We start from the raw sequence: 24,846 nt of genomic DNA on the forward strand, positions 1-24,846 counted from the left end.
GTAAGGACCACAATGTGTCTATTGCATCACAAACTTCTGATAGGAAGAGTACACAAGCTTTAAAGGATGTAAACGATACTACCATAGAGAAAGTTCCAAAACAATTGGGAAATAAGAGACCACTTCAAGAAGCAGAAAGATTTTAACTAACGACTAAAAGGTCTTCAGAAAAATAAGTGAATCTCAAAGATCAAAAAACAAACTAAAAAATCTAGTTGGTGATGTGCCAACCTCTACTTCTGTGGATGATAGCAACATGCTTGCTTTAGTACTTGCAAAAATCACTAACTCAATCCAAACAGACATAGAGATCATAGATTTAGATGGAGAAGATTTGATCCCTTCATCACTCAACATCAATCTGAACAAGTAATGCTCAATCTGAACAAGCAATGCTCAATATAGTGAGCCAAAACCAGTTCTATAAATTTGATCCCTTCATCACTCAACATCAATGTGAACAAGTAGTGCTCAATCTAGTGAGTCAAAACTAGTACTATGAATTTGGCATGCAACATGTGTTTGACATTGATGTAACAAACTGCAAACCTGCAGGAAGGTCAATTTGGATTGGGTAAGGTTAATCACACATGCCATGGCTACTCATCCAAAACATGAGCACATCTTGGCCATTTTGATGCCGTATGATAGAGAGACAAACAAGCCGCTAGAAGATTTGAGTATTGAAGATGTCCATAATGCTCATTATTAGATCATCTCTAGTCAGCATTCAATTAGTGCAACAAAGTGGTTACAAAATATAACAATCCAAAGCTAGTGGCTATGAAGCAAAAGTTCCAATATAGAAAGGCAAAAATCATAGTTAATTGTCCTCCAAGATTGACGTCTCTTATATCCCAGGATGCCAACATGTCTATTGCCAAGTCCATGCAAAAAGAGCCATTTTTAGATCAACTCCGTCAAGATAATGGTTGGGATGTGGTTGACCACAAAGACCCAAACTTGGTGTAAATGTCACAAAAAACATCACCATGCTGCCATGATTGGCTTCTAAGTCTTTCTCACTATGCTTTAAAAATTAAAAACATCAAGGGTTACAACTATATATATATATTGTCAATAGATTTTTTTTCATGTGTGTGGTTGGCCACACTGAACACCACATCAAGAGTTATAACTTAATATATCTTTTGTCAATATATCTTTTCTCGTGTGTGGTTGGCCACATTGAACACCACAGACACACATATATATTTTGAGTACCATTTCTGTATGTATGGTCATATCTCTTTCTCATGGCTTCGTTCACTTGCCCTCTCAGACTGGATTGTGCGTTCGAGTCCGGTAGCAATGGCCATGTACAGAACTTCTCGCAACCAGCTCGTTATAGAGACTCTTGCAGGTGTGAGGTGAAATCTAGTTTGATCTTCTCCCCTTCGCACGAGAAGACAACAAGAGCTCCCCGTCGCTTCAGGTTACACTGTGAGCCTCTTAACAGAGCTCGGGTTTCTGCATCAGCAGCAGCAACCTCTTGCGCGCAGGAGATGCTCCAGCAACTCCAGAGTCAAATGAAGCAGGCCATCGCTCGAGAGGTGAGGTTCACATCCCTAGAGTTTCACAGCCTTTTGGTTTCTCGCAGGTCCTGCTCACGTCGAGTATTACTAGGTCTTTCTCAGGTGCTCAATGGCCAGGTTAAATTATGCCAGGGCCTCGATTGGGGTTTTTGGGTCGTGAAGATGGCTAGGGTTATTGAGCTGTGAAGATGTCTATGATGAGAAGTTCGTTAGGGTTTTCTGAGCTGTGAAGGGGTAGGGTTTGCAAGGGTGAAAATTGGAAGAGGTTTCCTAGGGTATGGTAATCCTGGAGGTGGGAAGAGGTAGGGTATCTGGGCTGTGAATTGGGGATTGGAGAATGGGAAGGGTTTGCAGATTTGTGCCCTGATATAAATCATTATCATTATGGAGAGAAGAATAGATTTTCCAAGCTATGCATTGGCATACATGTGCATAGCGCGCCCAGGGAGGGGCGGGGGCTGTATCAGCCTTATGCTTTGTGATTCGCACAATGTCTAGGGTGAGAATCACTAGATTTTAAGCTGAGCCATGGTGCAAATGAAAAGCTAGGTTTTCTAAGCCGTGCTCCAGAGTCAGTGATTAGCTCTATGTAGCACTTGTCCCTTTTTGGCATGAGAAAAGAATCCTCTTCTCCCATTTGGAAACGATCTCAGATCTTTCTTGTACCAATTCCAAGATGGATCATTTATTTTACTGGAATACCCAGTAGCTGCTTCTGCTGTGACACTGTCAACATGCTTCTGACTACGATGTGTATTGGCCCCCCTAAGGGGTGCACTGGGGTAGGGTTTAGCTCTACTGTCTCTGAGGAGTGCTATGGTTAGGGTGAAAATCACTAGAGGTGTTAAGCTGAGTCATTGTGCAAATAAAAATGGCTAGGCTTTCTGAGCCATGTGGCAGAGTTGATGATTAGGTTTATGTAGCAATTGTCCTTTTCCGACATTGCAAAAGAATCCTCTTACATCCATTGTATCGATCGCAAGAGGATGGATCATTTTTTTTACAGGATTACACCAATGCTGCCACAACTCGTGACACAATCAATATGCTTCTGGAGAATGATCCAGCATTGCAGCTGAGAGTCCTGATTGACAAAGCCATTGAAGAGGAGCGATATGAAGTATGTACCCACCTTTTCTTTAACGTTTGTGTCTTCAATGATTGGAATCTGGAACCTTCAACCCAGCGCTGACTGAGCATACCACAGGATGCTTTGAGGTACCGAAATCAGTTGGAAACTATGGGGCAAAAGTCTGAAGCCAATTTGAGTTGCTACAGTGACACCACTACTCAGGTTTTTATGGCAGTCTATGGTTTTGATTCCAGTCTATGCAGGCTTTACCTTAGTTATTGATGCTATTTGAATCTTGTCAACTGTGCAGGTGGTTGGTTTTTATGCTAACCTTATGTGCTCTTCCAGGGCATTAGGGTGCAAGTGAGGAGTGTATATGTCAATGATCGAAGTCAGCCCTGTAAGGGGCAGTATTTCTTTGCTTATCGAATCCGTATTAGCAATGTATGTACCAGGCCTGTACAGGTTCTAAGCAGACACTGGGTCATCACCGATGCAAACGGAAGAATGGAACAAATCAGGTTTACTATTTAACAGTGTTCTCGTCATGCTGAGGGTGAGAAGCGTTATCATTTGGCATGCCCAATGCTGCCTGCTTGTGTGTCTCTACCAGGTTACAACATTCAGGAAATCCTTCTGTAGTTGTGACTGTTGGTGTATTCAATTACCAATGGAATTGTTGTGGTTGTGTTAGGGGTGTGGGAGTCATTGGTGAACAGCCTGTACTTCTTCCAGGAACAAATTTTGAGTATACCTCTGCATGCCCTCTTGGGACTGCTACAGGGAAAATGGTAAGCTGGGCTTTGCTACTATTTGTCTGGTAATGCGGATGATGTCTTCATGTACTTGATTTTCAGTTGTGGATTCGCTAATCCTGTGGTGGGTCTAAACTTTGCAATCTGATATGGAAATGTATCTATTATGTGGATTACTCTTTTTTCATGCTACGTAATGATAAGACTGTTTGTTTCTTGTGTTATGGCAGGAAGGGGACTTTGAAATGAGGTTTGTAGATGAAGTGACATTGCTGACTTTTAATGTAAAAGTTGGGTCATTTGATCTTGCCATGACAAGTGAAGGAATTACACCAGGGTGATGCAACATTGGCTTTCATTGTACTTCAATCCAGTTGCCTCTTAACCATGTCTACTGGACCCACAGTGTGCCTTGGGCAATTTTTAATTTATTTTTCCTTCAAGGGGATGTATACTTTGTAATTGTAGTAGAGTGTGTTTAGGTCTGCCGCTGGATCAGCAAACTGTCTGCACTTGAAAGGGAAGTCTTTTCATGCTTTTAATGTATATAATCCTGCCCAAATACAGATTGATATTTTCAGTGCAATAATGCTGGTATGGTGTGTAGGGCTTCCATCTTTGTTCAGATTGCTCATCCTCCGACAGTGCAAATTAAACTGATTCAATGCAATCAAACTGAGTGTTTTGAGGACACAGGCTGGGCTCTAGAGCTGATCTTAAGCCTGTCTGCAAGGTAGAACCTTATGTCCAGTGTCAATTTATACGTTGAGAAGTGGATATTTTTGTCTTGAAGGTTGATGGATAGCGAGATTTTGAGAGCATGCCAGTTTTTTTTGTGTGTATATATAAGTTTTTATAATGGTGGGAGTCTCTCATCTACTGGTGGATCCAAGGCACTTGATATTAAGGGTGGAGAATTGGTTACAAAAATAGCAACACATGTTATATGACTCCAGGTATACATCAAAGAGTCTATCTTGAGCACCTTCATGTTCACAAACTTTCTCAACGTCATTCAAACTTTGCAGGTTTAATTTCTGAAATCTGTGGAATTTTGAGCTAATATGTACCCTTGAAATTTGCAGTTTTTTTTCCCAAATTTGATAGAATAAAGTTCAGGTTTAAATGCAAATACTGTAGGTTCATTGTATATAGTTTGCACAGGAAAGCAGGTTCATCGTGTATAGTTTGCCGGTAAATCTGTGAACACTTAGCGCAAATGAGCAGGCAGAGGAGTTATTAAATTGGATAAAAATAAATCCACAAAATTGGCCTCTTAAAACTATCTTAGGACACTTGGATGTGTGTCACAAATCTAATGTTATTTATAATCAAGACCGTATACCCTTGTGATAATGCCTGCTACAGTTAGCAGTTCGCAGAAAGCTCATCATTACGAGCAGTCTAATGTTGTGTTCTTGTATAAATTTGTAATTACATTAAATAGATTGTTATATCTATTTGTGTGGCCGCATCCTATATACTATAGTTTTTGTTTTAGCACACGACAAGCCATATCATGGGCTATGCTCGACCTCGTTACCATGTTCGTCCCATCGAAAGATGTACTTGGAGGGTTGGTGTTCACAAGATGAGTTGTAGGTGCTTGTGGTTGTGCATGTCATGAGGTGTAAGATGTTTTAAAAAATCTATGCACACAGTGAAATATGTAGGTGATGTGCATCAGGTGAAAGGTGTGCCTTGTACCGTTCTTGAAGATATCTCCAACTCAATTGCTTTCTCTAACACTCTTTATTGCTCTCCTTTATACTTATCCAACATTCCTTTTCTTGGGGAGTCCAGGTCATGCTTGGTGGTAGGATTTTCCCCATAGCTATAATGGAGCTTGGCGGCCTTGCTTTGCTTGGCTCCACGTGTGTAGTGAACTCTAAGAATAAAATGAAAAGCTACTGGACACAATATGCCCATTATCCCCCAATAGTGGACTAGGAACACATCATGTCCCAAAAACCTCGAACAATGAACTTGGAAATCATCCAATCCATAATCTCTGCTACACCAAGCAATAGATGTGGAATACATCCAATCCATAGCTCCAAAATGAACTTGTCTCGCCAAATATTTTTAATTCTTGGAACTCCAACTCACGGATCCCATGTACCAAAAATAGAGCTACTAATAGCCCCCCCTCCTACCCACAAGCCTCCTCTAGCTGGAAGCACATGGGGGAGAACTATCTGTATAACTAAACAGGTTGACCATCTAGGTCCTCCCTGGTTTGCAGCCTTGGGGACACTAGAAGTATTAGAGTCATCATCCTGTATATGATTATTGTCCGTCTTTGAAAACTTGGTCCTGGCCTGGGTTGTACCTTTGGTCATGCAATCCTTGGCCAAATGAATCTGCTTTCTAGAAGAGTAGGATTGGCACCGTCCTGTCTGTTGCACTATGTCAAGTGCCTAATCCTGTCCACTAGGAGAGAACCTTACTTGCTCTTGAGAAACAAGGATAGATGTCTCCTCCAAGAGGAAACCCATATCCACGGCAATAGCACACCTCTGCAAGCAAGCCTTTGTGCCCCTGATGATGTGAACACTCCACAACCAATCTCTAACACTTCTCCAATGGAACGAGATACTAGGAATAAGCAGCTCCCTCTCAAAACTAAGAGAGAAAGGAGCTGGACAGTAGCAAACAGACCACCAAACCTTGCCAGAAAACACCCTGGTGCTCCACACATGAAGAGGTGGACCACCAACTGCTATCTAGGGCTCTGCTCGTCGTCGAAACGCCAACACCGCGCGCGGAGGCACAGGACCAATAGCCCCTTATTAAGCGAAGGCAAGGTTGAAACACCACCAACAAGAGAACCTCTATGCTACCTAGGGCTGAACATAGCCCACGCACCACCAACAGCAGCACCAATTGGTGGAGAAGATAGCCGTAGGAGAAGAAAACGCAGCCCCAAGCAAGGAAATTTTGCCACCAAAGCTGAAGCACGGCATTCCTAGAAGAAAAACGCAGCCATGCAGTCTGCAAGATGAAAACTCAACAGCCAGATGAAAAACACAGCAACAAGATGCACAAAACGTAGCACCAAACTGAAAATTCAGCACCTTCTTGCTCCAGAAACGCATATCTTCCTGCAAATGAGAAACTCGCCATTGCCTTGAAGTGCCGGTCACCTAAGCAACTGATACCATGATAAAGTTGCACAATGCAAAAGCAAAACATAGAAGAGAGGGAGAAAATCTCTCATAATACGAAAAAATCTCTCATTGCGCAATAGAGTCTTGCTCTTGCTAATCTCTCTCTACTCCATGCTAGTGAGTGTGTGTGAGTGAAGTGAGGGGAGAGGAGGAACAAATACACATAGTGCAACACGACGGTGTTACAATGCTCGCGAAAGGTGCGGTGGAATTGCTTCTCAAGGAGTTGTGGAGCTTGGAGATCTCAAGGATTACAAGCTCGACTAATGAAAAAATCCCCACATGACAGTTGTGGTTCGCCACGTAATCTTCTTGTTAGATGTGTTTCGAAGCGAGTTTGGGTGAGCCATAACATTTTTGGAGCCGCTGTCGGGGAGCCATCCCTTCGCTTTTTCCACTGTTTGCTCTCTAATCTATGCATACCCATTGCCCATTGTCTCAATTAGTGAGTTCCCATGAAAAAGATGTGGTTTTGATGGAGATTTATGTGTGATTTTATGAGAAGTAGCTCTCTTTTTTGTCTTTTGAAAGAATGATTTTTTGGCTTAAATGTGTTGTTTTGTTAGTTTTAATCTAGTTTTTACTATTTGTTAAGTGTGCACATAGAGTGTATTAGGGTAAGTTTACATCCATTGCATCAAACAATGCAATGGATTGGAATTTTATGATTTTTTGGTCTCTTTAGAGTTAAACATAGAGCTAGAATCATTAATTTTTGCTTGATTTGTGTGTTTTTTGCTTGATTTGTATGCATTAGAGTGTTAGCAAGTATTGGGGATAACTTAATCCTTTAAAAAATTTTCCAAAAACTCTTGAAATTAACTAATCTTTCTTTATTAACTGGTTTTTGTTATTAAGGGGTGATTAATCCAGTTCAAGAGGCAAAAAAAACTAGAAAATGTGTTTTTGGGGGTCAAATTTGATCATGTAGGAGGTCGAAATTAGTGTTCTTGAGTGTTTTGAGAGAATCTATATACATCAAAACACCTAATTACATCAATTGGAGAAATTTTGCTCTCTTTTGCTTAATTTTGAATAAAGAGAAGAGACATTAAAAGTTTAATTAATCTCTAATTATTATTCATTAGTTGATGGACATAGCTTAGCAATTTCACGCCCTATCCAATGATGTGCTCAATGGTGTGAAATAATTAATAATTAGTGGTTAATTAGAGTCCTTGATTAATTCAAAAGGAAGAATTATTAGTGAAAAGATTAATTTTTTATTAATTTTTAAGCATTTTTTTGTAACTCACTAAGGCTAATGAGCATTGAATGAAAAGATGCCCCTTAGTTGGTAAATGGCCACTTTTGGGAGTCATTTATGAAGGGTGTAAGGGGTGACTTTTCTTATTCACTTACCTTTTTTGGAAAATGCCCATATCTCCCCAATTTAAAATTTAAAAAAAATTCCCTCCACACAAGGAAACTTGAATTTCCCTCTAGAATAAAAAAAAATCATGAAATACCCGTTTCACAACATGAGAGTCCTTCACTTTCACGTCGTAAAAAAGGTTCGTGGTGGTGAAAAAAAATTAATTTAATTAACGGCATGAGATCCTTCACTTTCACGTCGTGAAAAGGGTCCCGGGAGGGGAGAATCCATGAAATCCATGTTTCACGGTGTGAGACTCCCTTTCACATCATAAAAGTTCCTAGCAGAAAAAAAAGAATCTGTGAAATCCTTGTTTCACGGCGTGAGACTCCCTTTTACGTCATGAGTATAGAAAACAGCCATGTTTAGAGACTCGTATAATCTCCTAAACCATGAGTTCGATGAACGCGTTCTAGTGCTCATCGGAAATCCTGCATCAAACTCTTCAAAATTAGTCTTGAGCAGCAACCGAGGGCAAAATCCATCGTTTTGGCCTTCGACTAGCAGCCTCAAAATTTGACCCAAAAATCGAGGCAAAAAACAGGTCTTAAAGCACAAAATCGCCCAAAATAGCACGTAAAAGACTTCATACCATATTTGAGCTACTTTTTGAGTGGCTAAACGACAAAAACATGAAAAATTCCAAAAGACAAAGTTATAGTACTCCAAAAATACTACAACTCTCTCATACAGTGTTTTTCCAAATTCCTTTTGGAACACATTCAAAAACGGACTACGAAACAAGAAAAATATTTTCAGAAAATAAAATATTTTAAGACAGTGATGGCAAATAGGTTTTGAGACCTCCTCTTTCATCTGGGATGCTACTAGCATGCATTTTTTTTATAAAAATATCTCTAAGAGTAAATTAAGGCAAATGGATGCTCGTTTGACTCAGAGAAAGGTGCAGCAACCCTCCTAAGGCTGTAAGAAAACCCAAAAAAACATGTGTGCGCTTGCTCATTAAGAAGCAATTGGCAACGTCAAGATATGGCAATGATAGAGAGATTATATATGCCCACACCCATACTGAACCCAATGGCTAAAATCTTTGAGCCATTGAGATCCATGTCCCAAATGCAACTCCTAATACCATTTGCCATGCCAACAAGAAGCGTGTTATCAGGTTTTACACCCCTTGTTACATCAATCCCTCCGGGATTTGATCCCTTGCCTAGCACTACCACAAGTCCTAAACCTTTCAAAGTGCTAGGTACTAACCCATTGCAACCCCTAAATGCCTAAACCTTGGATATATTGACTAATCTAGGAAGGGGGGTTACCCAAGGACTAAATGAGGTCCTAATCACAAGAGCACCCACACACAGCCTCAGTGACTTATTCAAAAATACGGTCGTACAGATTTCGAAAATCATGGGCAAGTATGATGGAACAACTGATCATCCTGTTCAGTCAATGCAATTGTTTGAACAGAGATCTCAAGCCTTTGGAAATCCAAAATGCCCCACCAAGGTACATGTGTTGAACCTTTGCTTTAGTGGGAAAGGCTAGTCGATGGTTCATCACATTGATGCATGCGATTAAGGCAAATTTCAAGACCTTGAAAACAACCTTTATCCCACGGCTTTTCAAGACAAGGTGATCGGTAGAGTGCACCAAGAGAACTCTATTTGATTCAACGAAAACAAAATGAAACCATTAGAGATTTTATCCTTTGGATAAAAATCTTGGACTCATGATGTGAGCCATGGGAGAAACTAAACGATGCTCAATTGAAGAGATGTTTCATGATGGGCATAAAGAATAACAGCTTACACAACTTGATCATTGTATCCAATCCGAAAACATTTGATCAATGTTGTAAAGAAGTAATTAGATGATAACACGACGGAGGATGATCACGATATGAGATGTTCCTCATCTAAACCAAGTGACACAAAGGCTAAAGAAGAATTGATCTCGGAATTGTCATTCCCCGAATTCTACACAGCCTTGCTTAAAAGCTTTAAACCAGGATGAGCTCCCTCAAAACCAATCACCCTAAATGCCTCTCAAAGTGATGAGCGAAATGTCTTGTATTCATTGCCATCACTACGTTCACCCCAATTCCCAATGTGCATACCCTAGGCCTATCTTTTTGTACTACATACATTGCAAAACCTTGGGTCACGACACATCTCAATGTCCTAATTCACCTACAATTACATCAATACTACAACCGTCCTTAACTCAAATAAAAATAATTCAAAGGGTAGAAACTGCTCAGAAAGCAGTTAAGCAAACACTTCAGTGTTTCTATTGTCGTGGACCGCACAAAGTGGCAGACTGCACAGTTTGGAATACTTCCATGCCCACAATCACTGACACTTTACAACCCATACATAAACAATGTGGCATCAATCACATATTCCAAGATTACCTAAGGCGAGTTGCTTTAATGCAACCTGTCTCGCGCAGAATACAACTCTTAACATCTTGAGTGTGCAAAATGGGCAATTGTCCACGGTAACCTTGGCTATGCTTATACGGTTGCAAGTTAAGGCACGAAACAGTCTAAAAGAATACAAAGGAACACACTTTTAAATGGGTAGAAAAGCATGCTTTATAAACAGAAAATAAAAGAGGATGCAAAACCTTCTAAACCTAAGAAAAACAAGGACCAATAAACTGTCGAAACTAAGGTTGAAATAAAGGACAAGAAAAAGGAGCTTGTGGAGGACCTGACCCCAAAAGACCCAAAAGTTATGCATGATGTGAATGCATTCACCTCAAAGGCTACCCCTGAAACCACAAAACCCACATGTGCGACACATGATACAAAATCCCAAAAGAAAGTTCGTTCTTGTCACATGGGTAAACATAATGAAAACCTGACGATCCAAAGAAAGTCAGAAGATGAAACAAGTTCTAGTATGTCACTTAGTGAGGACGAAACAAGTTCTGATTCGTCACTCAATGAATCTCATAATCTAATCAAGAAACTAGAACTCATGCAACCACCCCCCCGTATTGAAAATTATGATCACATGACATATGAGGAACGTAAAAAGCACGCTCAAGAGAGCATGCTTAGCATTGTTGAATGTCATACAGGATCACCGGTTGTGATTGGACCTCATAATATCAAACCTAAAAAAGCAACCAAAATACAAAAATCGGAGGATTATTGCTTCCCCTTTCAAGAGAAAGACGTACTCTCTACAAAAATAAACTCATCAAGACAAGAAAAGTCATCCGACGATGATTGTAAGAATGATGCAGTTGAAAAAGCACGTGGAATTCGATGAATCCTTTACGAAATTTAAGCAGTCTCTCAAATCCTCAATTGGAGGAGTTCTCTTCTCTCGTGGGTGAAGCTAGCATAGCTTCAGCCCTTGCACCTTTAAAGGCTAACCCCATGAGTTATACCAAGATATCAAGAGCTACATAGAACAAGACGTAAGGATTCGGAGGTTTTCAAACAGACCTCAATTAAAGTGGTCAATGGACACACGGTACCATTGTACACATTGGGTACTCTTGAAAAAGCTGAGAGCCATGAAGAGGATGAAAGTGAATGAGAAAATGAAACCAAAATGGGAATTGAAACCGAATCAAATATGAGAACATCCATGGTTCCACTTGAAGATTCTATCATGGTATGGTTAGATTTCCCTACTATGGGCAATGATATTAAGCGCACAAATGCACATTAATTAGTCCTCGAGCTAGTTATAACATCATGACAATAGACACTTGAATGTCATTAGGATAACCTAAAATCATCCCTAAAGACAATGGTCTTATAAGAGGTGCCAATGGACAAAACATTAAAGTTATAGGTTGCTCTAGCTATGCTACTCAAACAATCGGTGGAAATGTGGAATTTTGCTTCCATGTTACCCTTGACTCTATGATGTCATCCTAGGTGGAACTTGGGTACGTAACTCATAGTATTCAATTAACAAATCCATGCAAACAGACACCTTGAACACTCTTGCAAGCATTGTGAAATTGCTGAAACTTCCAACATATCTTACTCAGAATATCTCAAGAGTTATAGTTGGATTTAAAATTTACAATAAAATTAACACACTCCAAGCTCATCTTTATTCACAATGAGAACACAATCTCATGACCCTCGAGTTATGGGATTTGTTAGGTCAACCAATACTAAAAGCTCATCCAGAGAAAATTCCATTCACAAAAGACATCAACATGCCATGTTTGGGGTACTTTGAACAAAGAATGTATGCAAAATCTAACTCCCTTACTTGCAAGTTTTTAGTGGTTGAGAATGTGTTGGAAGCAGATTTGATCTTGGGACATAAATGGACTATTGTTGCCCAAGCACCACTATGCTTTGCTATAGCGATAGGGTTATCATCATGGTTAATGACACAAAGTTGACAATACCATACTGCAAGGAAGAGGATCCAACCCTAATGGATTTCTATGATGTTGAATGCAAAAAGCTACAAGCCTCTTCCTCGAAAGCCCCTCTACATGAAAACATACCTTCTGTGTCAATTGTTAGTCTCTCATTTCTCAAATCTTGCCAAGAAATCAAGATCCCTTATTCATTTTTTGGAGCAACCATCTTAAGCACTCTTGAGATTCTTGAAGCTTTTCTTGACCCTATCTAAAGCAAATGGCCATGGAATCCTTTTCAATGCTAGTCGGCATGTTTTTAGTTTGACAAATCGGATCGTCTCAACCTGCAAGAAAGAAAGGTTGCACTCATAGCAGCATGGACGACACATACACCATATCATTAAGTGAGAAGGTCACCACGGATGCTTGCTTGAGCAAGAATGTATCATCAAAATGATGAGTGATTATGAGTTAATTGTGATCTTATGTACTCTTGTCCCTTTTCATGCTCACTTATTCTCTTGGCCCCACATTTAGCCGTTCCCATGGTCCCTTTGGCCCATTATTTACAATGGCTTCACCACCTTAACAAAACATGTGAATTTGCTACATTACAAATTGGCAAGAATAGTTGAATATTATTTTCTCTCTCTTGGTTTAGGTGATAGTTGTGTGAACACACAAGCTCTATCTATTACATATTAACCATGGACAATCAAGACACAAGGAGAGGAGAGAAAAGAAATCATGGATTTCTAAAAAATAACCAAAAAAAAATCCCTTCGATTTGACCCTTTGTACTCAAGCTTCCATTCCTACGTTTTTGCTTCTGCATGTCTTTTCAATACCACAGCAATGCGCGGGTTGAGTACCAGTTTTTTAGAATAACAAACCACAAACATGGATGTATAGAGAATTGAGTTCTCTAGATATAAGAGAATAAAGTTACAATTTGGGAAAGTTCTCCATTTTCTATAAAATTTGACTAAGTAGAGAAAGAGCTAGCAACACCACTTACCATAGAGGTAGTTAGCACCAAACCGCCAATAGAGAGAACGACAAAGAGCATGCAGCTACCACTTACCATAGAGGTAGTTAGCACCAAACCGCCAATAGAGAGAACGACAAAGAGCATGCAGCTGGTGCCGCTGCCGCCACCAGACATAGTGTTTAGTGTCCGGAACACACCTCGTTAGAGCTTTAAAGTTGTGTTTTCGGAGCTCACAGTGTTAACACCCACGTAGATACATGACTTGAAGATTGCCTTGTTGTAAATGCGGACTATCTCAACGTTCTATCAATACACAAAACATAATTGCAAAGGAGGAAGCCATTCCTTAGAGAGGTTGCAAGGAATTAGGTTTGTTCAGGTAATTGAGCATGGCACCAAGGGGTGGAGATGTCTCCTAATGATATCTTTGCTTCAGGAGTACAAGGAGCTAAGGGATTGCGATCGTACTCACATGTGTAAATGTAAAGCTCCCCACTCTATCTGCAATAAGGGGACTCTTGCATACCAGATGAGCATGCAGATCAAACATGATTTGTAGACATGGGCGCACAGTTGAGTCTATTTGTCTATGTGAATCAAGTGTTCGCCACCAAAAAGTAAAGCTTTTCACAATGTATCCCTTTCCATGCAAGCAAAGAAGGCATGGATTGAGCCTCCTGCAGAGGCGTCAACATCCATCATGGTGACAACATGGAGATTTCGTTCATGGCAATAAACCTTTATCCTCACCAACTAATTTTACTGAAAACGATGACTGGAATTGTATATGTCTATATGTATATATATATATACACACATATATATACTAGAAACGGTGCTTGAATTGACAATGCTAGAAACGCTGCATTATAATATTCTGTCGCATGTTTGATGATGCTATCAAGGTGGTTTGGCTATTGACTAAAACAAGATAATGCATGTGATGTCCTCATGAGATGCTCTTTTGGGAACCAAGATCGCTTGTTAAGTTCCAACCACCACACACTGAGTTGTAGAATACCACAAAGGGGTGCAGTACCATTGAGTACCTACCACCCCATAGAATGTCTGCCAGTTTTCACCTAGTTACAAAATAGGAAACACCCAGCAGCAGTTTCTTGAACTGACTGGCACGGAGCAAAAGCCATTGTTAATAAAGTACCAGAAACCTTCTGTGCGCTTGTTTCAGACAGGTTAGTAGCATGTAATGCTGGCTCAGAGTATAGCCCTGACGATCGAGCTCATTCAATTATTCAACTCTAGCAGCAGGTGTTTCCCTTCAGAGGCATGCATAATATCTTGACTCGATAAGGTCAATCGTTAGTGCACAATAGCGGAAAAATTTCAACACTGTACATGTGCATGTGCGATTAACAAGAGCTTCGACTGCATTGAAGAAATTTCATTTTAAAGAAAAACAGATTAACATACAAAGCTCACGTACAGCATTCTTTGTTCAGTATGTCCTAGAGGGATCAAATCTTCTCACACCTTGTCGCCTGAAATAAGGGGTGTTCTCAATGGTCTTGCTCACATACTCTGTGTAAGGTTGTGGAGGGCTCCTACTTAAAGAAACAGACTGTGGACTGTCAAAGCTGCTTGACTGGATATTTCCTACCGGACTTACAGGGCTTCCATTTGCAACTCGTTCACGTGAAGGAACTGCACCAACATGATCGGTAATGCCCTCTTGATGTCGTCGCCGCGGAAGATCAAACAGGTGTGCACAGACTACAAGAGGAAGCACCCCTAGAACCACAATGACAATAACCGCTGTGACAATCTGCTGTAACAAAGCTCCTTCACGCCGATCTTTTACATCATACTCCACGTGGACCTCCTCTTCTTGACCTGTTTAATTGACATAGCGGTGTTAATATTATCTCAATACACAAAGGTAAGGACAGGACTGGATGACTACACATACCAGTAGTCGGCAGCCAGAACATTAAATTACTCACGAATGGCTGTTCTTCATTGATTACCCTGACCTGAGCAACCATACTAATCAAGTTTGAGAATGTTCCAGAAGCAAAGCAAAACAGCAGGTCTTTACAGAGGGTAAACACCTCACATAAGTTTCGGGTCTTTACAGACCAATCACCTGCCCATCAGATGGCAGGTGGGTTGGATGGAGGAGACCAACACCCCACCATTGGCCAGGCATTGATGGACAGGGAGGATTCCCCCACACATGCAAGGTGTGCAGGTGAAAACATGCTACACTGAGGTGCATAAACTGATATAGCCATTTTTGCAGAGTAGCTTCAGGCGTCTAAGAATGTCCAAATGTCCCGAGAGATGGGGTTTTACCTCAAAGACGGCATGACCACCAAAACCATATGCATCTCTTTCACTACTAACTCTCTTCACTTCTAAGGCATCTGTTCTCGTCCAAGAAACATCCACGGCTCCTACACAAGCAAATTAATCAGAAACATTCTAACCCTAAGCAGGAACAACAATCACACTAACTTGATGATCATGGAAAAAAATAACGTGCAGAAAAATTAAGCTGCTAAATGGTTACCTGCGCTTCCAACCACTGTCAGCTTTGTCTTATTGATTGTGGGAGTTAAGAGAATCTGCCAAAACCAAATGAGAGTATCAAGAACAAGAGAAAAGCTAAAATCAATGTGAACATGGCATTCCAAGCATAGGAAATTTTATATTTTCCTTGTTGTGAGTATGCACATACATCTATGCAACCCTATTTCCATGCAGCAGTTTGCACAATTTCTCTCAAGTGTAAACGAAGCTTCTAAATTGTGTCTATATGTGTGTGTGTGTGTGTGTGTGTGTACACACACACACACACACGTGTATACATACATACATACATATATATATACAATATGTATATATACGTGTATACATACATACATACATATATATATACAATATGTATATATACGTGTATACGTATATATACATATATATATGTATATATGTATGTATGTATGTATGTATACACGTATATATACATATATATATGTATATATATATGTATGTATGTATGTATACACGTGTGTGTACACACACACACACTTTTTTTGTAAAGCTCAATGTCATTAATTACAAGTGGGAAACCTCAAAACGAGGAAAACCCACCAAAAAGATCACACTTTTCATTTACAAGTGGGAAACCTGTAAGCGAGGAAAACCCAAAAAAAGAAAAGTAACTATAGGCTCCACCACCTAGAAGCAATCAAAGTAAATCCTATAAGCATCAAGAGTGATGTCCCCAGCATCATAAGCAAAATGAAGCGCGTTACCAAGCGAGAACTTGAAGTAATGGAAGGGAACAATGTCATTGGCTTGGAACATGAGGTTGTTCCGAACATGCCATATGGTCCAAAAGACCCAGAATCGGACCCAGCTGAAAAATACTGCAAACTGAGACTGCGATGCTTGTAACACCCCAAAAAGCCAAAAGCATCTGTGAAAAATGCCCGAAGGGAAACGAAGGCGAAGAGCAGTCGAGACCTGGCGAATGAACGATCTGGAGCATACACAACCCCATAGTAAATGTGGGACAGTCTCCTCAGTAGCTTTACATCGGACACAACGCGAAGGCGCAATATGACGTGCATGTAACAAGCTACCAACAGGAAGAGCACCAACCAAACAGCGCCACAAGAACAGGCGTTCTTTAAGAGGCAGATGACTTTTCCAAATGCGAAACAATGTACGTTTCCACCACATTGAAGATTTGGAGAGAGACCATAGCTGATTACCATGTCTGACTATCCATGCATCCGATTGCAAGAGGGCATAAACTGTCCCAGCTGAAATACATTCCATAGCAGTGGTTCCAAGATTCCAATCAGATAGACGGGAATCCACATTCAGGCGAGGTAAAGGAGAAATATCAGCAATCATCCGCTGAATTTCTGTACACACACACACACACACACACACACACACACACACACACACACATATACACATATACACGTGTGTACATATATATCTGTATGTATGTTATACACACACACACACACACACACATCTATATGTATATACTGTGTGTGTGTGTGTGAGAGAGAAAAAAAGAAAGAAAGAAAGAAAGCAAGCAAGAAAGAAAGAAAGCTGTATTAACGTCTACTAAAGGCCGAACTTGACCTATGAGACAAATCAATGTCCAACTGTCAATGTCTTCTTGATGTCCAGAAAAAAGAAAAAAAGGACAAAATGAACATCAAATAAACTATGAAAGTACAGAGCTAGCGGGGGGTGTGATGGATGGAGCACTACTGCTAGAGGCTTAGTATGCAACCTATATGCGCAGGGTATACAAGAATGCAATGCAGATCTCTCTAGCTCCAACCAGTACCATAATGGGGGTGTAATATGTGATACATAGGCGATGGCGAGGCAAAAATACCTCGGAGCATGATCTCCGGGTGTGAGTGTAAGTGAGCTAGCCGCTCCTGGATATGGTGCTGATGTCAAGCCCGTATCTCTGTGATCTCCCTCTGATGTAGTTTGGTAGCATGGTGCTCTCGGTCTCCATCTGGCTCAGAGGTTTGCAGCGCGCTGAAGTGTAACCCCCTCTTGTGTCAGGGTAGGCACTGGGATAGATCTCTGTAAGAAATCAGAGAGCTGGAGCTAGAGCTGGAGCTGTTGTCCACCTATCCCTGTGGTATGAGTCCGTAGCAGTGTCTCTCTGTGGTGCTGTGTCTCTAGCAAGAACTGGCCAAATCCGCGCTGGTCTGCGGACTCCATGATCTGGCGGAGTGAGGGATGTCCACTAAAGATGGTGGTGTATCTCTCTCTAATGACACTATATGCTCTGCATCTGCATACATAATGTTCCTCACTCTCAACCTCCTCCTGGCATAGTCTGCATATCCTCTCTGCTCTGGGGAGCCGGCTGCCCTAACTGCCTCAATCTCAAGCTGGTGTGATCACACTCTGAGCTGGCCAATCACCACTCGGGCATTGTGAGGCATGTACACATCCATGTATCCAGGTCTCTGTATGAATCCATCCGTTGAGATACGCATAAACTGATCTCTGTAGTAAAGCATCTTCGGCGGTAGAGGCTGACTGGGTGTAATCCAAGTCTCTTGAGTGTGTCGCTGCCATAAATCCTGACGACGGACTCTGTTCCTCTCACTGTGAGAGAGCTGGATGTGTGGTGCATGTATATCATACTGGAAAGGTGGCAGGTGATCTATGTCAAGACCATGCTGAGTCAGCCACTGTATCATCTGTGAATACCATGATCTCCTATCTCCACTCTCTGCGAGCTGCCTGGACGCCTCAAAAGCTCTATGTGAGAGTCAATCTGATGGCATATCTCTGATCCTCTGTATGAAGCAGATCGTCTAGAAGAGAGCCCCTACTAGCTTAGGAGGTGCAGCAAACTCCGTCCTGACAATGTCATGTGGGACGGAGGGTTTGCTGCGGATCATCCGTGAGAGCATTAGAATCTGAGGCTTCTCTATCTGAGACCATGTGGAGGTGGCGAGCCCAAGTGCCCATACTGCTGCAGCATACATCAAAGCAGGGGTGACTAGTGTGTCAAAAAACCACCCCTTCGCGCGGGGATCCTGGAAGTGTGCCTGGTGACACTGTCTCTCTAGCATGGCCAGAGCTGCATACTCTCGTGTGAGTCTATCCTTGGCTGCTTGTGCCATAGTAAATCTTCCTGGCGGAGTCGTAAATGTATTCCCCAGGTACACATATGAGTCTACCACCTCTACCTGTCCTCCTGCTAGTGTGAAGATGGCCTGTCGTCGAACCGGCCCTGAGGTGTGGAAAATCATGGCCTTGGTTTTCCCAAGGTTCACTGTAAGCCACCTCTGTGTGCAGAAGTCATCGAGTGCATGGAGATGGTGCTGTAGTCCCATCCGCGACTCAGAGACCGAAATAATAGCATCTGCATATAGCATAATGTGGACTGTGGTACCTGAGATGTCTACCCCGTCCCCACCACCGTGACCAATGAAGTTAGCCACCTCATCGATGTATAGCCCAAATAGTGTAGGAGAGAGTGGGCATCCTTGCTTCACACCTATGGTGCTAGCTATAACATCAGATAGCCCTCCGGGGCATCGTATGCGCCCGAAGACCTACTCATATAAAGCATAGATGTCCCAAACCATCTCTAATGGGATCCCCAATGATTGTAGGCGCTAGAAGAGTCTCTCTCGTGGCACCGTCTCAAATAGTGAGAGAGAGAGAGAGAGAGAGAGAGAGAGAGAGAGAGAGAAGGCCCTCTTGCCAGAAAGAAGGTATCACTCCTTGTAACCATGCAACATTTATCATTGCCAATAGAATGTCTTCCAATTCCTCTCAAAAATGTTGAAAGGATTCTGTGGTCAATCCATCCCATCCTCATGACTTCCACTTACCCAGTCTAGCAAGAGCAGTTTGCAATTCCATGTTCATAAAAAAGGATTCCAAAGACCCATCATTCTACATGCGACCTCCATTAGCCTTGCTTAGCACCATTGAATGCAGCTTCTTGTTGATTAAGATTTAGTGTTACATTTATAAGCATCATGGCTTTCACTTTCAACTCTTCTTGGGAGAAGTTCCTTGAGTAACAAAGACAGATTGGAAATGTGCCACGCATTCCCTTTCAAGTTCATTTACATCATTGGTCCACTGTCAACCGACCATCAAGCTTTTGCACACAATGCAAGCATGCAAGCTTTTGAAAATTGTTTTGACGAGCAACCTTTATCTAGTATTTGTCTTTTTTTCAATTTCCCTAATTATTGCAATCTATCATATATCGTGCATTTAACAGCTTTTCTTCCTCTTGATTCAATTGCCTTGTTTATGCAACCTCATGCAATGAACATCATGCAATGCCTGTGCATCCACTTTGCATTGGTTTATTTGCTCTCTTTGTTGCCTCATATACCATCTTCCATATTCTATAATGATTGATTGCATCCTTCATAGTAGGCATCTTCTCTAAGTAATTCCATGATTCTGTAAACCTTTTCTCGATATACATCATGTGATAAGTAGGAGCTATTGACTATGCACAATCATTTACATGGTAGCCTTGCGTTGTCCATAGCTATTTCAAAATGCATCCGCATCCATAATGGATGATGATCACATAATTGTGATGCATAATCTATACCTATTGACTATGCTCAATCGTTTACCTAGACTAAAACATAGCACCTTTTTCACATTCTCCTTGCTCCAGTCTCTCCAAGATGCCCACTTTCTTGGAGATCTTTCTACGGCCCAATTGGAAGTGTTTTATCACTCTTTCTAGTTTTCCGTAATACCTGCTCCATGTTGGGGCAACTATGAATGTACATTGCATTTATAATAAAATAATGTGCCTCCCATTGCATTTACTTGCTCATGGAGGATATGGGCAAGTTAGTGTGGATGAAGGAAGTAATGACCAAAGCTATCTCTATTGTCACCTTCTTCACCACAAAGGTGAAGGTGCTTGCCATGTTCCGCGAACATAGCAAGTTGGAATTGAAGAAGCCTTCATCTACACGCTTCGCCTACATGTGGCTCCTCTTGGAGCGCCTCCACGATGTGAAATCCTCCCTTCGCCAAACAGTGGTCTCCACAATGTGGAATGGGTGGGATGAGCAAGAATCGGCGCAGGCCAAAGTCATGCAACGGCTTTGCCTAAAGGAGGAGTTTTTGTGTCACTAATTGGCCAACCATTTGGTCCATCTCCAGATTTGTGTCTCGTTCACTTGAGGCCAGGCCGGTGTCTCATGTGAAGGGGCCAATACTTTTGCATAACATGGACGGGAGCCAGATTAGTGCCACCCGTGTGTTAGCAGGATGGTGTCGTATGGACGGGAGCCAGACTGGTGCCACCCGTGTATGACCTGGACTGTGTTCTATCCATGGGATTGTCACGCCATGGAAGAGCCAGTATTTGTGCCGTGTCTTGCCTATGGGACTGTCACTCCATAGCGAGGCTCGTGCTTGGATCTATGTCTTACCTATGGGACTGTCACTCCATAGGAAGACCGGGATTTATGTTTTCTGTCGTGCCATCATTGTGCCCGACAGATGTTTTAGTACTTGTTCCATGAACGGGAGATATGTCCATGATACTGTTTGCACATGCATTCATGTTTTGCATGTTTGGAACTGTTTTCGCATGACTTGTATTTTTGTGTTTGCCTTTTTGATGTGCCACTTACTGAGCGGGGACGCCTGCCAGTGAGTCGTGAAGTTTGCTCTGTCTTCTGACGAGTTTTGTTGCGTGTGAACAGGTGGTAAGTATATTGCACTTGTTTATTTTATAGCATTCTTTTTAACCTTTGTTTTTATAAGGTTGCAGGTTCACACTCATTAATGAGTGGACACCCTGCCCAAATTTTACTTGGTGTCCTTGGTAGAGTGGGCACCCACATTTGAGTCATGGAGGGTTAAGGGAACCCCTCATGTGTGGGGGTGGGTGCATGGTCACCTACTCACCCCCCACCTTGGAATTGGCTGCCTCCATGCAAGCTAGGGGGGCCACCCAGCTGTTGGACGTGTGCCCTCTCCAACACCTACATATGGCGACCACCTCACCATCTTAGATACGACAGTGCAGGCAATCATCTCTTCTCCGCTTGCCCTTAGGTTGCTGCACTTCTCCTCTACATGCGGCTACGCCCTCCACCACAGGCGGCTGCGTGGGGCTGCGTTTCCCTTCCACAGTCGGCTACAGACGCCTGCGCACCCCTTGCAGGCGGCTACAGGCGGCTGCGCACCCCTTGCAAGCGGCTGCGCTCTCTACACAGGCGGCTGCGCCACTCTGCAGGCAGCTGCGCCACTCCACATGCGGCTGTGGCTAGGCTTCTTCTCCCCCTTGCAGGCGGCTGCGCCCTCTCCACAGGTGGCTACACCCAGGCCTCCTCTCCACTCTGCAGGCGGCTGCGCTCAGATCTCCAGGCGGCTGCGCACTCTTCCCTCTTGCCAGTAGGCTGCTGCGCCCGTGTGTCCATCTCTAGCAGCTGCACTTAGACGCCTCGGGTATTTGTCTTCCACTAGCGGGCTACAGGTCAGTGGATTGAGATTTAAGCTAAGGACTTTGATGTAAAGTTGATAGGGGTTACTCTCTGCTGCTAACACCCGTTCGGTGCCGGGAAGTCCAAGCTTCTGGAGAACCACGGTCCATGGGTGCCGAGATCGGGAGAGCCAGTTTGTGCGTGGTCCTAGAACACCAGGCGTTAGTACGGGAGAGTCTGTTTGTGCGTGGTCCTGGAACACCAGTGGGGCGCTCTCTGCGGATTCCGGTGAAGGCACAGGACCGTAGAGACTAGACTACTCAAGTGGTTTGCTCTCCTTGAACATCTACTTCAAGTCTCTTGTTTGGTAACTGTATTCATCTCAGTTGTACATGGACATCATCTGGTTCATTGAACCCATGGAGCATTGTATCTTTGAAATACTCCCAATAATATATCATATATTGAGGGGGGGGGGGGTCGGCCCGTTCCGGCCCCAGTGCTGGTGTCCATTGATCAACATTTCATTTCATTTCAGTTTTCAGTTGTTATTAAGTTGTCCATTCAAATTGTGATATTTAAGTTGTGCTATTTCGCGTGTGGGTGTCCAACGGAGTCTATTCCCACTTGACAAGATCGGTTTCATTTTGGCAATTGGTTCGCACTATTGTCATCGCGGTCACACCCTTCTATAGGATATTGCGGATGACCAACATGGAGGGAGCCACCACGGGCCTTCTCGTTCACTTCATGAGAGAGGCCACAGTGGAGTTGCACGCTTCTCCTTCCATTGACGAGGAGAAGCACGATGGTATGTTGGCCATTGTGGAGAAGAGATGGAAGTGGATGCGAAGACCTATCCATGGTCTTGCCGCATTATTGCATCCGGCTTACAAATCACCCGCCCTCTTCACCAACGTGGAGCTACTTGAAGCCTGATATGCTTTCTTGCCCGGAGCATTGCCGGAGGATTGTCATGGGAAGTTCCTTGAGGAGCTCATAAGCTACAATGACCAAAGGGGAGGAGCCGCGTTTGCATCTACTACCTGTTGGAAGAGGGAATCCCTTGTGAAGCCCCTCTTTTGGTAGGAGACATTTAGGTATGCGCTCTCAAGCCTCTAAAAGGTGGCTTTGAGAATCCTAGCTCAAGATTGCTCTTTGGGTGCATGTGAGAGGAACTGGAGTTCCTACTCACTTGCACGCACGAAGTTACACAATCGCTTGAGCACGCAACACTTAGAGCGGCTAGTGTATTGCCGCGCTAACTTGCGCATGGTGCGCGCAATGTAAAAGATGGAATTGGCGAGACAGGTATAAGTTACAACTTATACGTTTTAAGCATTCAAATTTCAAACTTCAATGTTTATTGAAATTTGAAACTAATGGATGCATTCAAGCTCACACGGGTCACTCTTGAGAGTGTTAACAAAGCGCAAGATGAGGAGGAGGAGAGGATCTATGCAAAGATCTATCGGAGCTCGAGTCGTTTGATCGACGACCTACTCGCACTCGTCGTGGGCGTGGAGGTAGTGGCAGAGGAGTGCAAGTAGGAAGCCGTGGATGCACGATTCCTGGTGCTTCCAAGGACATAGTGCATACCTATGTGCGGCGTGGTTCGTGTAGCTCCACAGTCGCTCTTGCAAATGAGGATGCTCCCTTTGGCTTCACACATGAGCTTCGAGAGCTCTAGTTCGATGATGAGGGCAACCTTCTTAGCGATGGCGACTTCGGCGAGGCCACTGATTTGTCCTCTTCTCATGAGGATGATTTCAGCGAGAGCTCTGATAGTGATGCCTTTGTCTAGTCTCTCCTTGGCCTTGGCTCTCTTTTTGTACTCACTTTTTTGTGCTCGTGCCTAGCACGCATGATCGCATCGCACCTCTATGCTTTATGTACTTTTGTTTTGTTTTTAATGAAATTTTGGTTTGAAACAACTTCTCTAGACTCTACCCTTCCAAATTGAAAATGTCTATGTTTGTAGGTGTTCTTTAATAAAAAAACCGTATTTTATCGTATGGTATTCCAAATTTTCATATCGTATCGAAAATTCCTGTACGGTATCATATTTTCATAACGTGACAACTACGTGTATACGTATATGTATATAGATGTGTGCTGGGGGCTGGGAGGCCTTGCATTCAGATCAGTTTTTCTAAGTGTGTTTGTGAAATAATATATATACATATATATGTGTTTTTACATGTATGTACACACATCCATAACCCCCCCCCCCCCCCAAAAAAAAAAACATCCATGTTTATTAGCTTGAAGCTGTAGTTCCTCTGGAATTTGTGCTACCAACTGAGATTGTTGATAAAGTGTCAAACCTCTGGGAAAGATTGGACCAACTAATCAAGCTTGATGAGACTCGAGGTCGAGCAGCTTGGTTACAAGAAGTAGTCCAAAATCAAAGGAAAATATGGCATGACTAGCACATTAAGGAAAGGGAATTTAAAAAAGGAGAACTAGTCGTACTTTATCAGTCTAGGTAAGGACCAAGAAAACAAAATTTGAAAGTCCATTGGGTTGGGCCATATAAAATTGACAATGTCTATACTAATGGTAAGGTCAAGTTAAAAGATCTTGCAGGACCTATGCAATCAAATGTTATCTGACCAATGCAGCTGTATCAGTAGCGATCGGTGTAAACATTTGCAAACAAGCAATACACAACTGAAGGAATAAT

General features: G+C 42.4%; 2 protein-coding genes and 1 long non-coding RNA gene across 3 annotated transcripts in view; 2 read left to right on the top strand and 1 right to left on the bottom strand.

Annotated features, from left to right (window-relative positions):
- Nucleotides 1-1,159: 1,159 nt before the first annotated feature.
- LOC147607025 (uncharacterized) lies at nt 1,160-3,956 on the top strand. The gene is made up of 6 exons (XM_086791540.1): nt 1,160-1,553; nt 2,542-2,655; nt 2,743-2,829; nt 2,956-3,128; nt 3,302-3,398; nt 3,593-3,956. The coding sequence occupies exons 1-6, from the start codon at nt 1,257-1,259 to the stop codon at nt 3,701-3,703; spliced, it is 879 nt and encodes a 292-aa protein (XP_086647666.1). The 5' UTR covers nt 1,160-1,256; the 3' UTR covers nt 3,704-3,956.
- A 4-nt stretch (nt 3,957-3,960) lies between these two features.
- LOC147607026 (uncharacterized) lies at nt 3,961-4,719 on the top strand. Its single transcript, XR_015264905.1, has 3 exons — nt 3,961-4,095; nt 4,319-4,390; nt 4,527-4,719. It is a non-coding gene; the product is annotated as an uncharacterized LOC147607026 (long non-coding RNA).
- Nucleotides 4,720-14,599: 9,880 nt separating this feature from the next.
- EMB3012 (embryo defective 3012) overlaps nt 14,600-24,846 on the bottom strand; it is a 172,127-nt gene continuing 161,880 nt past the window's right edge. The window contains exons 34-37 of the mRNA XM_086791541.1: nt 15,743-15,797; nt 15,526-15,626; nt 15,140-15,203; nt 14,600-15,063 (exon numbers count right to left, since the gene is read on the bottom strand). Of these exons, the coding sequence (XP_086647667.1) occupies nt 14,669-15,063; nt 15,140-15,203; nt 15,526-15,626; nt 15,743-15,797 (615 nt within the window). The 3' untranslated portion in view covers nt 14,600-14,668. The remainder of the gene's footprint in view (nt 15,064-15,139; nt 15,204-15,525; nt 15,627-15,742; nt 15,798-24,846) is intronic.

Source organism: Cibotium barometz, chromosome 56, assembly GCF_041138505.1.
Source record: "Cibotium barometz isolate CiBa-2024 chromosome 56, ASM4113850v1, whole genome shotgun sequence".
NCBI lineage: Eukaryota > Viridiplantae > Streptophyta > Polypodiopsida > Cyatheales > Cibotiaceae > Cibotium > Cibotium barometz.